Raw genomic sequence first — 17,299 nt, 5'->3', positions numbered from 1 at the left:
ACCGGTACGTTACTTTATAGTCAATGCTATTCCAGTAAAGTTTAATGCCCGTAAACCACCCAACACTTAGATTACGTAAGGGCTTGTAGCGGTAAATAAATCCCCAAAATAAATAGCTCTGTAAGTTTTCGACATTGCATGCTGACCAGATTAGTTTTAGTGGACTCATCTAGCTGAAGGCGTCCGTACCAGATCACGTGTCGGAACGCCGTGCTTAACATGTACTGCAATCGCTAGCCAGACTAGATCAGACAATTCCGATATATTAGCAATCGTCAAATAAAACTTCTGATCTCCTCGATTCTGTCTTTTGATCTCTCTTGGTGGGTACGGGTTATATTAGAACGTGTTGCTGGTAAAAGCTTTGTCAAACATTGAATACCTGCGCCATCTTCAGGCTCATTAAACAACATGGAGATGGCAGCCCAAACAAATCAAATAATTTGTAACTGGATGTTATAGGACTTATCGTAGTTATATTTATCGGTCGGCTGCAAGATAAAAACTTCTTCTTGCATAACTTTAGAAATGATTGTTTCTCGATTAACAAAAATCTATCATGATCGTCAACCGTTTTATATTTAGAGAAACTCAAAATAATTGCAGAAAATTTTTAAAGCGGCGGAAATACAGATAATTTACCAGTTACGCTAAAACAGAAACCGTACTTGCTAATACCACCACTCTTTTGGAGAAGAAGCGGGAAATTATAACTCATAGCTTTATTCGAATCAGTTTTCAAGGTGACTGGGTTTCTGTGCTCTGTTCGAAGCGGGTGTGTGGCCTTAGGGATCTTTGCCTGGGTGAGTTGGTGTACTGTTTGCTACCACTGAGGATCAATCTAAAGGCATCTTACGTCCTGCACTTATTAGTAGAAAGATTTAAGTCACCCGGCTCTATTATCACGACTCATTCGTTCGTCGGTGAAATAAATAAGTGATTCAAATTGAAATACTAGGATAGGACACTTAGCATTCCAGTCCTCAATTAACATTTCTCTCTTAACAAGACTGTGTTGCGCATTTTCTGGCTGTCGGATTCACCGAAAAAATGACGAGAACCGACTCCGTGCGCATGCCATCAAACCCGCCGCATAGCTTCTGCGATCGAATTTTCAACGTCCTTAAAACCTTATTAGCCTCACATATGCGAACGTATTAGATTGGACCACTAACAAACTCTGGCTTGACGTGTATATACCGGGTTTTAGTTGTCTTGAAGGACGAACTCGAACTTGGTTGGGGAGAAATGTCAATCTGTTTGTTCCCTAGTATATACGTCTGACTTGTAGGCGTGGTTATCTGTGCGGCTATGGCCGCTAATAAGAGGAACAATTTTTTTACTCATATCATAATTCGGTTAGCATAGATGTATGCTATTTCAAATAACTGATCGTGTCCATTAATTATATGCTACTTTCACTCAGTATATACAATAGGATCTGTAACACTCACCCATATTAATAAAGTCGAATAGTAGTTAGCATTTAATTTCATGGGGCGTGCTTCATGTCACTTTGAACTTGTTATCTGGATGTGCCCGCACCCCAGTGTTGATACTCACACTAAAACCCAAACATTTAAAGATATTTCAGATAGTTTAGAAAAGGGAGGGGAGGCAGAAAGCTGGAAGGCCTGTGTTAGTCCTGGCGATGGAGGTTTCAGCTGTTTTTTTTATGTGTATCGACAGGAGCTGTTATCAAGTGTTTTTCTGCATGAGGCGGAATTTCGATTGTTAAAATTGAGGAATAGAATACTAGCCAATAAATGAACTGCAGTGATATAATTTGACCGAGTGATGGCTTTTCACGAAACTGTATGATCGATCTGGGCCCCTGAATGATTAGAAATTAATGGAAAGACCACTAGCCATATGAGGAGCTCCTCATGTAGCAAAATAACATGGTTATTTATATACGGAATATAAACACATGATGAACGTGATAGAATGTCATAGGCGACCAAAGGAAATTCACTTATAGGTTACTCGTTCTCCAGTCAATTAAGACGTGATTGTTAAGCCTAATCTTTGGGCATCGTGTCGAGCTCCGACCACATGAGATAAACAGTCCCACATATTGGTGATTTTATGGGAGAGTCGGTAGTTACCTGAAAAATAACTGGTTTTGGAACTGAGTGTTTTTAGTCTCCTGACTAATTCGACGTCTTGAAATTTGAAAAAAAATTGAGGGCATGTTCGGTGGAAAATCACCAGTAAATAGTTTAAAGACTCATTAAGTTACCTCTGGCTCTTATGTATGGTAAGAGGAATATTTTTAGTTTGGTTAATCTATCATATTTCAGCTTTGAGATTTCATGAATAGATTTATATGCGGTTCTATGAACGCCTAAACATCTGACAATTTACTGTCCTTCCTTACTCAGGGGTTTACTGTATCTTTAATATAAGTAAGACGGTTTCGAATCTGCTGAATTTGATTTTGTTCAGGTAGAAACATAGCTAACCTGACTTTAACATGAGTTAGGGAATAATTGAATCCACCGACCATCCGGATCAACCTACCACCTTTAAGACACTATGAAATAGCTATGAACAGTAAAATTATATAACTCAGATACATCCAATGCAACGGTACCGTTTGAGAATAAAGCTTATTTTTGACTCATAGTTGCTGAATTTTAGCAATCTGTATATTTTAATGCAGCTTAATTCGATAGTAAGTCCTTAATGATATGGCTTTGAGTTCCCAAGAGAACTTAATTTTAGAGATTGTATATACGTCTTAATACATACTTTTAAACTACAGAGCAGTTTCAGTTGGCGCACTTGAAAAATATTACTAAATAGTTCCTGGCTGGTAACACATATGAAAGTTCACGCTCATGTAAACTCTCCAAATCTAGGTCTTTTTGTAATGCGCTATTGAATTGCGGAAAGTTCATAGCTGCAGTCATCCTGATTTTCTTATAAGTTTGGAGGATTTGGAAAATTCTCAATGCATTGGACACTAACTGATTTCAACTTTTTTCCTTTTAGAAAATGGGACGTAAAAAAATCGAGATAAAATTTATCAACGATGAAAAGAATCGACTGGTAAATTAATTTACATAACTAAACCTATTATTTCTTATATGATAGGTCACATTTGCAAAGCGTAAAAGTGGTCTATTTAAAAAGGCGTACGAGTTAAGCGTATTGTGTGAATGCGAAATTGCTTTACTAGTATTCACACGCAGCAATCGCCTTTATCAGTATGCTAGTGTTACGGTGGAGCATGCTTTACAAAGATTAAAGAAACACCATCGTGCAAATGAATTCCTTAGTAATTCTGATATGGAAAGGGTAAGTAAGTGATTAGACTTTATTGTTACTATCAGCTGTATATTTTGCACCTTATATCTCTTCGACCACATATTTGTCTACAGTATCTAACTTATCTCTTAGATCGAATACATATAGAAAGAGATGTAACAATCAGTGTAGTTTTCAACCTAAATGTTGGTAATTACCGAGAACTATTTATACTAAGTTCCAGCAGATGTTGAACACATGTTTCATAGTTCTTAGTGAATTTTTTTATGGATATACTTAACATCGAACAAAATTAAGGAATAGGCCGTTTTCACCCATACAAAACCTTGTATAATATTTCTTTTGCTCAATTTCCTATCGGTACGTACATTCACAAAAAAACTAGTTATTGAAATGTCTGGAAGGAAAAGATGAATGGATGAAAACAAATATCTGGAGAGTGGTTTGGCTTTGAATACCTGAAAAACAGTTATGTAGATATCTGTAATTTTAATAACTTATGGTTTGTTACTTTAATTCAGTATTTAACAGACATTGATCAGGATTTTTCTCCTAACACGGATCTAATTAATAGTCTGTTATGTCATGAATTAATCCACTTCTACAAACCACTATAAGGTTTCTATTGATCCATCTTACCCATATTCACAGATGCGAGTTATAAAAATGCACATTACTAACCACCTCAGTCCGTTTATGTTCATATCCTCACGGAGTGATTTACTTTCGTAATTAGACTTCATGATTGCTTATTTAAAGTTGTAACCCTATGTTCCTAAACTCATACTCAAATATCTTTAGAAACTATATTTAACATTTTACGCTCATATTGATCATCGCTATATATATATATATATATATATCACTCATGCTAATTAGTGTAGTTCATGTAGTATGTACATGTTAATGTACTCGAACTTGAGCCTCTGTTTGCTCAAAGGTTAGTAGTGCTTCTCAGCTACCTAAACTGAAACATGTGGAATAAGGTTTAGAAATATGACGTACCGATTAGAAGCTGAGTGCCTCAACCACTAAATCACCTCTCTACTCGTAAACGAATCGTTTCCACAGCATTGATTCGGTTATTACTTTCCGTTTAATTTAAGCCCTCGTCATAATGTGTAACAAGCAGTTTCATTGCCAGTGAGCTATTCGGATTGCAGATTGTATGTCTAGATTTTGATTAAGTGGTCAACGTACTCTGTCACTTTCCAGTGCTGATCACTTTTAGAAGCTTCAGATTTAATAGATTTATTATGATTCTTAAGCATTTCCAGATTTCCCTTCAATATATGGGGAAAAATATATATTGTCAGTATCTTATTGTCTTACACCGCTACCTGTTTAGTAAATCCCTTCATGAATGAATACTTGATTGTCTTATTCTGATCAAGTACAGTAGACTCTAGTTGTATTGTTTACTTCTTTTAAGTTAACATACATGTTATCCAGGTTCAGGCAAGTGCAAACGTTTCTATCAATTGAATATGACCATCAAATTGCTAATAATATGGTTTATCTATACATTATTTATTTATTTGAACACATAGATATTGGTACAAGGAGGCACCAAATACATATGCGCCACACAAATCTCATTTGATTTGTGTGAGGGCTGTGATACTGCCCGGGTGCGCAAACCGAAGCAGGTAGTTTTCTTAGGGAGCCACACCCAGAGCCTTTGACCGAAAGGTCTGGTCCACAAGGTAGTGGAGCATCGTGAGGAGATGCAGTCCCATGGTAGCCGCTGACCAACGATTGGTTCATACACCATTTGTTCCTTCAGGATACTGAGGCCCATGTGCACCATTGGTTTGGAATCAGGATTTTCCAACTCCTCTAGGTGGACTCTCCATGTCCATCAACCGGGACATTCGCTTTTCGTCCTCTCAATTTCGTAAACAACACCCCCACCACGAGAAGTCAGTGAGTAGGACTTCCCTGGCAGAGGCTATGTACGCGTGGTCATGTGAGAGCATTTCGAGAAGGAGAGCGAACTCTCCCCACTCTCGGCCGTACCACTAGGTAGAAGGAGTGACCATAGGCTTTAAAAGTATTTTGTTTTTCTGGTTCAGAAGAAGTGATTTTTGGTGTGCAATTTTAAAAAACGAATCGCTTGAAGTGTGTTTCAAAAAATAATTCAATCTATACAATGTATCCTACTGGGTATTTTAGTCTCTAACTAGTGTTGTGGTGTGTGCTACACATTTGGGTATTTAGGGTAAGTTTGAATTCTTTTACCAAAGCTTGTATTTATCTACTGAATATTGGAAATATTATGAGTCCCTTCTTAGTCTATTCACATTAGTTTTATACAAGATGCCCTGCATACATAAATATAAATATTTTAATACCAACTTAGTTTCTATAAACACTGAAATACTATTAAAAACTATGTGCGTATTTTCACTGACATGGAATAATGTCTTAATTGAAATTTAATTGAATATATTTGTCTTTCTGATTAATAATTAATGGTCTTCATACCTCTTTTTTCATGTGTTTTGGCAATTTTTATTTCAGTTAACAAATCGCCGCATGAGATCGAATTGTAACGGCGGATCCGGTGTTATCCCGTCACAGCCTTATTCAAATGTGAAAAGCGAAGACAACGAGGACGATGGCTGCGTTGACGAAGATGATGAAGATGAGAATGATGTGGAGCAACCTTCCATTGCAGATATAGAGAAGATGAACAATAACAATGGTTGTGATCAAATTTGTCAGCCAAGTGACAATGATAAACAGAAGTTCGATCAAATTGACATTCAATCAAATGTGAGATTTGTTGTTGAACCACAGTCTACATTTGGTATTCATCCTCGAAATTCAATAAATACTGTAACAGAAACTCATATGAGACCGGTAAGCTCAATGAGTTTACCGCCTAATTCACTAATTTCATCATTAAACACAGTGGAAAATGAATATTTGCCTCATATCCAACCTGTTCTTGTTTCTCACATATCATCAACTACAAAACCTAATTCCCCCTCTAAGTCCCAACTAATTCATTATCCCAGATCATCACATCAACCAAGTCTGAACTCCTCCTCAGTGTCTCCATTCACCTGTAATAATAGTGTTATAAACTCAAAGGTAGGTGGTCTAACTTTTATCTTATCTGATCTTACTGCTTACGAAAAACCATTTCCTGAAAAATGTTTTCATAAGCTTACTATTCAACACATTACTAACACTTCTGAAAATCAATATAAGGAACATTTTGTATCTGTAGAACTTACTCTTCTTCCCTGAATCTTATTAAGGAATAAAAAGCATAACTATCTAATATTATATCAACATCATTTCCTTATCTTTTATTGAGTGCTTACGAGTTGAAAATACTATTTGTACCTCCTTTTCCTTATCTTAACTTTGACAATTTTTATTATATATTTTTATATTGATAAAAAGTAGGTCACTTTTTATATGTTAAATTTTATCTGGAACTTTTGTTCAGTTTTGCAGATCATTCGACTTCATTGTACTACTAGAGTCATGGGTGCAAATTAACCCTACCTACTTCAGACCAGACCAAAGAATAGTATTCTTAAGCTGTCCCCCAAATGCCCTGGTACGACCGAGGGTGGGGCGAGTCAACTCTCCCTTTCGAGATGGCCGTACACGGTGGTGCGTATACAGCCACCGCCAGGGGATTCCTACTCACTGCCTTCTCGTGCCGGGGGTGTTGTTTGCGAAACTGAGAGGACGAAAACCGAATGTCCGGCGATCAAACCGGGTTGGTAGGTTTGGAGGATCCACTTGGGCTCCAGGATCCTGAGGGAACAAATGGAGTATGAGTGCGAAAACAGTTAACTGTAAGGTTGTATTTGCAACCTAATTTGTCTATGAGGATAGGCAGGTGTAAAATATTATTTAAACACTTTGTGTTCATATAGACATATCACGTATTGAATTATCCATTTCCTTCTCTAATATCTCAATTCTACACCCTAATTAGTGTTAAGTGATAATTCAGCCTTGATATGATTTTGTCAAACTCGACATAATCAGTTCAGGATAGTAATTTTATAATTATTACGGAAAGAGTTTGTCCTTAACCGAAACATTTGGCATCATAACTTGTGGGATTTCCTTTCTGAACTAATTGCCACTTAAATGAGCTATAAAATATCGACAAACCTGCTCACTCAACATCAACGGGATTTTCCCTATTGCATTATCACTAGGGTAAATTCATTGATCATTTTCGTTGACTAACTCCAACTATCAATGTTTCAACTAATTTTCATACTGAATCATTCATGTGTAAACATAATTCAATGTTGAATTATTTCAAGATACATACTTCCATTTTATGTATCGACAAAATTTAATTGTGACTCATTTAATTGATTAGTTTAAACTAAAACGGTAAATGTAACCGATTGTTGTCATTAAAACACTGAAAGTCAATTGATAAATTCTAGGTTAATTATCAACTCGTACATTCAAATAGTTCCACATAAGTTTTCTTACTGAAGTTTGATGAAAGTTTGTGATGAGTCTCCATAGTTTGTTCAACTTTCATGGAATTAATGGTTATTATTAATAAGAGGCTACCGGTAATGAAATTGTGTATATCAAAGAATCATTATATGCAATGACATTCCTTAAGTTGATTAACCATTAAATTCCTTGTGATACTAGAATGCATATAACATTTTTATCCCATGTTAAATGCTTTATCTAGCCTAAGTGATATCGTGGTTACATCCTTGAAGGTGAGCAAGATGCTTACTCTGGAATATAGTGGCACTTCAGTCTGTATAACAATTAAAGTTAACCAAAATATAATAAATCTTAACTCAGATAATATATTCCCTGTCTTCTAGATAAAAATGGACGAATACTGGAAGGAGTTTTCTTAAGTTGTCGCTGAATAGTTATGATTATGGTGGGAATTTTGCATGTATTTATATTACTGTTTGTCTTGATTCCAAAGATGAGTTTCTAGAAACGCTATTTTAATGGGCCCAAGTTGAATGTTTGTGTATAGATCGAAATTTTTTCATGTCATTCGAGAAACTTCTACTTACTGAAAGCTTTGGCTAAATTTCTGGGAAGTCATTTACTGACACATTAGTATCCTACAGATGACAATATCCGAGGGTACTGTTATGGCCGAAACCGATTCTGATATACAAAATTCTTATGCGCAAGTCCCCCGATCGGCTACTCAGTGAGATAACTGGAAGTGAAGAAGGAGGCTTATCGGTATAAACCGGATGAAATGCATGAGCACTTATATATATACACTTACTCCTCAGCAAATGAAGCTATTTCTTGATCAATAACATCTACTTATCCTTAGGAGATTCTTGATTGTCACAACGTGGCCTTTCATTTGATGACTTCTAATGTTAGGCCACTGTATCAGATATCATGGACCATTAAAACGTTAACTACTTCTGTGTGCAGTGTCATTCATTGCCCTGGTAAAATACACCTTGAACGCCACTTTTTCGCCTGATCATATAAACTTGGAATTCGTCACCTCTTTAGACTAGAAATTATTCTTCCTAAGACATACGCTGTAGTTCAATCTTTTATAAAGCGGAGAATAAGTTTTGGTTTTCCCGCGTAAACATTAATACCCCACGTGTAATTTGTAAATAAACTTCCAACTTTAATAACTGGTTTCATTAAACGATTTTTTACACAGGTGTTTCTATTTACTTTTTCTTTTCACAGGCATTGTTTACTAATTTACCAAAATCAACTAGCCATCGTAAGTAAAAATAATTCTGTACTTAAACGACATGTTCAGACTATTTCTTGCCTTTTTTTATAAAACAGGGATGTTTTTAACGGAATCCTAAATATTTTTGTTTATTTGGTGTTTAGCCTGACATTGAGACCTTTCTGCAACATAATCTAAGTTGAAAATCAACATTTAGGCATAATTTTCATAGTTTAAATCACTATCTGACCTTAGATCAACATTGGAAACCAGGATGCACTGGGCATCTGCTTCGTCTTAGTGGGGGACTCTTTAGAAGTGCGCATCCATAGCCAAACAGGGAATGAAACCCAGAACCATTGGTTTTGCGCTTGGACACTCAACATCTTGCCCCCAAATGCCCTGGTACGGCCGAGAGTGGGGAGAGTCCGCTCTCCCTCTCGAAATGTTCTCACATGGCCACGCGTATATAGCCTCTGTCAGGGAAGTCCTACTCACTGACTTCTCGCGGCGGGAGTGCTGTTTACGAAATTGAGAGGTCGAAAAGCGAATGTCCGGCGCTTTAACCGGATTCCAAACCAATGGTGCACATGGGCTCCAGTATCCTGTGGGAACAAATGGTGTATGAACCAATTGTTGGTCACCGGCTTCCATGGGACTGCATCTCCTCACGATGCTCCACTACCTTGTGGATCAGACCTTCAGGTCGAAGGCTCGGGGAGTGGCCCTCTAAGAAAACTACCTGCTTCGGTTTGCGCACCCGGGCAGTATCACAGCCCTCACACACATATCGAACGTGATTTGTGTGGCGCATATGTATTTGGTGCCTCCTTGTACCAATATCTATGTGTTAAAATAAATAAATAAATAATAATCCGGCATCCAGTGGTATACATGTCTAACTTCAGTCGATTCACGAAGTTGCGACACCATCTTGCATTCCATGTGGTGGATGGCTATCTTATGCACAATATGAATAAACCCCACCGGTCATGCTTTCTTTGTGATGAGGTCGTGGATGGGCATTTCCGAGGAGTCCTATACTAAGACGAAGCAACTGTTCAGTGCTCCTGGTTTTTACTAGTGGTCTTGATTTAAACCATGAAAATTTTACGGTCACGAAGACCTATCCTGAATTAATGATAAATATGGTAACCTTAATTCATACAATAATATTTCTTTATAGTTTTGCTAATATTTGGGGGCTTATTCTCGAACTTGTACTAATGCATCTAGAGACTATGTACAAAACTATACTATATATAAAACAATTTAACGGTTTATTAACGACGGGAATCTATATCCCAGTGTAGGCTGTTAACGTATAAACTAAGAAACTTGCTTTTTCGTCATTGCTAGGTGTGTCCGGGATTTAAGAATTAGAAATCTGTTTGACAGTGAATGGATATAAACCCAGTGGTAACAGCTAAAGATATAGATTTTAGTACAAAAAACAGTTGAAAATGGTTCTTTTACTGCACTTGGACTTACACTTTACTAGGTAAGCGCTAGAGATACTAACATAGAATCGGTCAAATTAATATGAATAACGGAGTATGATGAGTAAAGTGTGCCTGTAATCTCAAGAAGACTAGTACTCACGAGCGGACTCGATTCCGTACCACTTAGCTTCACAGTCGGAGCCGTGGCTGACCTCCTTTTAGAGTGAGATGTATCTAAAATTGATTGATCAATGAGTAGTGACCGGTTTCTTTCATGTCAAGTCCTTAGTGCTGATCAACCATCGGTACACAGTTTACTGTCGATTACGGTCAATCATCACGTTAGATCTCAACACAGTGCATGTGATATCAATAGACTTAGACGACTATTGGTTACATTGCGAATTAATCGATAGAACTTGGTTAACATTATGAAGGACTTGATATACGTGACTCTGATCACTATGCAGTGATCTATCAGTTGTAAATAAAGTTCTTTTTCCTCTATTCATTAAACTTATTATGTAAATTAGTCAGTTAATATTATATACTAATGTATGTGTTGTTCAATTTTTTCTTTCAGTTCCTGATCACGTAAATAACATTTTAGTATCAAAACAATCTTCTATGCCCTACATTATTCAACATTCATCTAATAACCAAATAACATTACCAGTAGATTGTGCAAATTTGAATGATACACATTTAGTTGACGATAGTACTTATATGAATACATCTTTAAATCATTCTTTCCCGCATACAACTGTTATGAATTCAAATACATCGGAAAATTTCTCTCCTACTAATAATACAGGTCAAATGCAGTGTACATTATTGACGCCAACACCGTATACTCAAGATTTAAAAGTTGATCAACCTATATTTATTTTATCATCTGTTGTATCCAATAATCATTCTAATCAAAATATACTGAATACAAATCTAACCTCCTCAGTGAATATGGAACCTGAACGTAAGTTTTCGGAATTATTTCGGTTACTAATTTTATTACAAACATATGCATTAAAAGCGTATTATATAGATATTAGACTATTTCGGGTTAGTCCTTAAACATCGAAATCCTTTTAATTATAGTTGATATTTGTATTTTATCCATGCGGTTGGTTTGCACAAACGTCCCCAAAGCTGAAATGATTTGTCACTGCTTCATTGAGTGCGATAGATATAGCTGCTAAAACATGACTGGAAGCGGTGGCTCAGTAGTTAAGGTGTTCAACTTCCAATCAATAAGTCGCAGGTCCGAACCCCCCCCCTACTTATTTTGGTCAAGCGAACGGAGTAAATCATTGATTTAAAAGTTATTTTTACTTACAATTCCTTGAATCAAATCGTTCTTCTCAAGTCATATCCCCTATGCTTGATATTCTTTCCTATCATTCATGCTACTACTTCTCCTTTGGTATTCATCTTACTGTGATGATGTAATATGGCGACTTAGACTGACTCACACAAGTACTAGGTTCTTCATTGCTTGTGACCGACTGTTTCCGATAAATACCACTACATTTCTTTCCTTTGCTTCTGAATTCTTCTTTAGTTTCATGTTTGTAAAAGTAAATGCATGTGCAAACTACCTAAAATAAATAATTTTCCCTGAATAAAATGAAGTCAGAATCCATACAAAGAACGCGACAACTTGGTTTGTGTCTGTGCGAGTATTATAATTCACAGTTAGAGACATTAAGTTCAATGTCTCAAAATCCTTACCAGTGACTCATAAATATTCACTTTGTCTCTTCTTAGAACCTGACTCTCGACATCTTTTTGTACTTTTTTCCTTCTTCCTACACCTTATCTTTTTTTTACAACTACTGGTAGTGTTACTGCTTCTATTACTTTGCAACTTTTCTTAAAAATTTCATCTCACTGTGCTAATGTGGAGTGATAACTCGAATTGATACCCATGTGCGTCAGGTTCTGCGTTGCGTATGACTGACTGACTGAGAAGCAGTAGTACATTTCTATTATGCAACCTTAAATGATTGCTTGCTTGTGCAAATTCAACACAACTTACAATTAGTAATTTGGTCATGAGATTAGTTAAACTGGATAATGAGGTTATCAGGCTTTAATGAGTGAGGTCGTTGTAACACACACCATACACTCTCAACAGCTGTCCATGTTAGAGTATCATGATAAATGAAATAGGAGGAATTAAGAATAATGCTAATAGTGCTTGTGGACTAGAATATTATACTTCGACTGTTAGTCTGAGATGTGTGTACAGAAATAGTCTTGTTGATTGATATTTTTATAAAATGGCCATATACATTGGCTTCTGGTTTTCTTCCAGAAATAAACCATTGTTCGGTAAAACTTTCGATGCTAATTGTTGGTTGTAGTGCAAATTCATCTACTTAATCTCTTCCCTAGGTTTTTGTTAAGTCTTGCTGATTTGCACGCTATATTCGTTCCTAAGCTATTCTGATAACCCACACGCTAGAACTATACAGCGACCTGAACACCAGAAAGAAGACGCAAAGTATGAATGAAACACTTTACTCCAAGGTTCGTTCTTGTACAGAAAACATGGGTATTTATAGATGTTAGCGTTTGTTAAATCAACATCATATTTCGACCAATCCGTTAACGACATATTATGCTACTGACCAATAGTAGCACGCCACATTGGAATTCTAGAATGCTCCATCGTGCTCTGATTGGCTAGGACTCTTCGGCTCCTTTTGGGCCTCTGGAGGCTCCGTTGAAGTTCTCCGAAAGCCGACTCAACAGTTTTTGATAGTAAATATTTTATATTTCTTTTTATTCCACCAATTTATGCTTTCTTTTCGAACTCTATTTAATCTCTTTTATTTAAACTATCATTGATAATATTATCATGCTGCCTATGCTGGTGCGGTGGTTCAGAGACTTACACTGATCTATATTTATGTCAGGCGCTATATTGATTATGACTAACTGATTGTACATATTGTAGTTTATAAGTTATTCAACACAATTGATATAGATCACCGAATAATATAACAATATGTATTAAGTTCTGTGTTGTTGTTGTTTATTTCTATTATTAATGTTGTATGTAAAATTCAAAATTCTAGTTTTAAAGTCAAACAACAATAGTGATAATAATAATTCCTGTGATCTTCTAAAACATAACAACTTTGTAAATGTACACATTGAAACAACTTTCACTTTTCTATGTTACACACTAACTAACAGTGTGTATAGTTTAAAGAAAAAAAAAGTATAATTGGTGAATATTTTATTCATATTAACTCTGATCATCTTTTTACATTAATATTGAAGTATATTAATGAATTAATTAAAGATTCTATTGACTCATTTAGAGAAATTACTATAATTTTTAATTATTTAATCTCTTATTGCCTTGTGAATAACATTAATTGTTAAGTGTCAGTTAGTTCGCTAAAAATGTTCATTAGTAGTTGATAATTTACTTGACATGCTGTAGTTAAAATTTTCTCTCTGTGTAATGGAATCATTGAAAATTGGGAGATTTGACCTCAATGTATAGTTTCTAAATAGGATTCATAATTAGGTTGATTGCAACCTAAAAGTATAGCTGGCTAAAATATTTAAAATATCGGTTATATATTTCTAAACATTTTGAAGATCCGGTATTTAGTCAAGATGAAATGTGTTGGGTATTCTTAAAACGTCGTTCTTCAAAGTCTATGGGGGTCCCGAGTCCCAAAATTCCCTGGTACGGCCAAGGATGTAGAGATTTTTCCCTCCCTCTCGAAATGCTCTTACATGGCCATGCGTATACAGCCATTGCCAGGGAATTCCTACCCTCTGTAAAATTGAGAGGACGAAAAGCGAATGTCCAGGTTAGCAGGTTCAGAGGAATCCACCTAGGGGAGTTGGAAAATCCTAATTCCAAACCAATCATGCACATGGGCTCCAGGATCCTGAGAGGACAAATGGCGTATGAATTTATTGTTGATCACCGGCTGCCATGGGACTGCATCATCTAACGTTGCTCTATTATCTTGTGGATTAGACCTCTAGGTCAAAGACACGGTAGTTGGCCGCCTAGGAAAACTACCTGCTTCTGTCTGGGCACCCGGGGAGTATCCCAGTTAACACACAGATCCAGTGGTTTGTGTGGCGCATATATATATTTGGTGTCTCCTTGTACCAGTGTTTATGTGTTTCAATAATAATAATGTTTCAGAAAACATGTGGGGATGTTTCATTTAATCACTACTCAGTTGTAAACGTCTGGAAAAATTAAGGATAATATATTACGTTGTAATTGGGTAATTAATGTCGATACTACATTTGATGTGTTTCCAAAATTTTCTATGGGATGAAGTCCACATGAAACTGAATACACTTGATTTCTACCTTGGAATAAAGTTCTTATTCCTATTTCTCTTTGCCTCATTGTTCAAATAATGTAGAAGTAGTATGGGTTGTAGCAAACTTACTTAAATTGTCCATGCATTCACAATAATAAACCTTGTGTCGCATTAATACTATTGTAGTGAACGAAAACACAGGTGGGTACAACCAAATGTATTTAAACACAAAATTAAAGAATCTGTTAGAATAAACGACCTAATAGCCGGAATCTAAGTGACCTAACCACTAAGTCACTGTTCCAACTACCTCAGTTAATAGAGGTTCACAGCTGCATTAAACCATTCATTGTCATTGCCTAATATCCTATCATCATGCAGCTGCACCATAATATCGAATTAGAAAATCAAAGGAAGACGAATGTAAATTTTCAACTGTATTGTTTCTTTGGGCAAGATTTTTTATTACGAAGTTTTTATTGTCAATATCATTAGCTCTTGTTTCACGTAAAAGTGAACTGTTTAATTAGTAATCCATAAACCTTAAATAGGACTATTCTAATGACCTTGCCCATGAATGGCTGTTTTCATAGGTCTAGTCCACCTCATTTTGCTTAGTATTCCTGTCGAACATTTTGTTCTGTTGATCATATGGTTCATTGAACTTTTTCACACAGACAGATTGGTTCCATGTTGATATGCTTAATGATTATAGATTGACATGAAGAACGTGTTTTTAGGCGCTCTCTGGCATTCTTCAAATTTTCTCGATCCATAATTTTGACGCTTTTCTAATTGAATTCATATCCATAGTTGTCTGAGTTCACTGATATAAGTGGTAATACGTCATGTCTTCTTACTGCTAGTTTGTGTTTGAAGATATTGGTAGTCATTTCGTGGACATTTTGCAGTTGGTTTCTCCTGATGATAAAAAATATGTCACCCACCCTAGATATGCAGTTTAATTTAGGTTGATTTTTAGTATAATTGTATCCTTGGGTTTTCCTAAAACATCTGAGATTGGTCTCGATCCCACTGTAACGTACATAATTAAGAAACAGGGAAATAAATGTGGTTGAATCCCATTGGCGATTGATAAATGTCAATTTTTACGGCTCTTATTGCTTAATCAATTTTAAGACCTTGCCCACTATATCAAAATTTGTGTTATTCCTTTCTCATCCTTCAATCTGACTTCATTGTTTATTTGACGTCCTATGTTCAGTTTGCTATTGAGGTTATATACTTACTCCTCTCCTATGTTATGGATCTCATTGATTTTCCATCTCTTTGCACTTGGTTTTGATATATAAAATTCTGGGTAGTTATGTGTTTGTTTTATTTGTTAAGTAGCATCCTACAGTTGGAGCTTTACGATCTAGACAATTGACCGTTGAATCATGTCTTTGAATCTATACCACAATAATATAATCTCCTTGTTTACAGTTGACCACCCAACAGAATTAATTCAATTTCGTGCAAATTATTCATTGAATAGTTTCCTAACCAATGTCACGTAATGTTATATATTTTGCAGTCATACAATCAGTTGATCAGCCAAGTAATCAAGATCACTGGGTATGAATAACTATAGTTGTTTTCTGGGTTGTAGTCAGTACAATTCACAAACTAAGTCATTTCAAATATATATATATATATATATATATATATATATATATATATATATATACTGCTGTCTGTTCAACGTTTATTCAGGACTGCAGATATCTAATAAAATAAACTAAATATATCATCCTGTCAACTCTGCCTGTACCTCTTCTAGGGTTACTGCCGGTCCCAGGAGGGTTGGGTATGGGGTCAGCAACCCTAACCTGTAAAAAACAACCTTGCTAAAAAAACGTCAACCATTATAAACAAATTAAATATCACTCTGTCAACCAGTAATAATCAGTAAACGTATAGTTAAGTTACACTTCGTTAAATGGTCAACTGTACAGTGTATCTTGAATTTACTCATGAAAAATTTCAGCTCAACATCCGCTTATTGATTTACATACTCTTGTTTATTGATCCACTGCATTGTATTTTCGAGCCTATACTTTAATAACCATAAAAATTGAATGATTAAATACGTAAGCTGTTTTTTTTCACTGTTTAAAGACATCAGTAGTTGTATTATATTGGTAGAATTCTTCATTATAGAAATGTATTATCCATCAGTTTATCATTTAATTAAAAAAAATTCTTTGAACATACACACAGAGATGGATAGATGTTCATGATAGAAGAATCAAAAATAATAAAAATAATTTTTGTTTTATCTTTCAATAAAATGTGCTATTTTTAAAATCACATGTTAATTTGTTTTTTTAAATAGTTAAAATAGGTAATAAGATTGACTTTCCAATTAGCATAGTTGTATCCAATTTATGTAAATAGACATACTTATGTGTGTTACTGTTACTAACGCATAAGCATATGTAACTATGACTACGTGTATTGCATTTTCATGATTATATAGTGTCTATTTATGCTTGTTTTTGATACATCAGCCAAACTTCTTTATTATTTCACCAAAAAAATATATTGATATGTCTATCTATCTATCTACCTGTCTGTTTATCTCTCTT

General features: G+C 35.5%; 1 protein-coding gene across 2 annotated transcripts in view; it reads left to right on the top strand.

Annotated features, from left to right (window-relative positions):
- Nucleotides 1–346: 346 nt before the first annotated feature.
- Nucleotides 347–17,299, top strand: part of MS3_00002299 (uncharacterized protein) — a 50,576-nt gene continuing 33,623 nt past the window's right edge. The window contains exons 1-6 of one of the 2 annotated variants that reach the window (XM_051209875.1): nucleotides 347–803; nucleotides 2,998–3,054; nucleotides 3,100–3,303; nucleotides 5,797–6,372; nucleotides 8,971–9,007; nucleotides 10,985–11,374. In XM_051209875.1, the coding sequence (XP_051075346.1) occupies nucleotides 3,001–3,054; nucleotides 3,100–3,303; nucleotides 5,797–6,372; nucleotides 8,971–9,007; nucleotides 10,985–11,374 (1,261 nt within the window). In that variant the 5' untranslated portion in view covers nucleotides 347–803; nucleotides 2,998–3,000. Of the gene's footprint in view, nucleotides 804–2,997; nucleotides 3,055–3,099; nucleotides 3,304–4,886; nucleotides 6,373–8,970; nucleotides 9,008–10,984; nucleotides 13,527–17,299 lie in introns of those variants that run through there. The other variant, XM_051209877.1, reaches the window with a different exon arrangement.

The sequence above is a fragment of the Schistosoma haematobium genome, chromosome 1 (genome assembly GCF_000699445.3).
Source record: "Schistosoma haematobium chromosome 1, whole genome shotgun sequence".
Taxonomy (NCBI): Eukaryota; Metazoa; Platyhelminthes; class Trematoda; order Strigeidida; family Schistosomatidae; genus Schistosoma; species Schistosoma haematobium.
The sequence above is the reverse complement of the archived record's forward strand: the minus strand, read 5'-3'. Positions and strand labels throughout refer to the sequence as shown.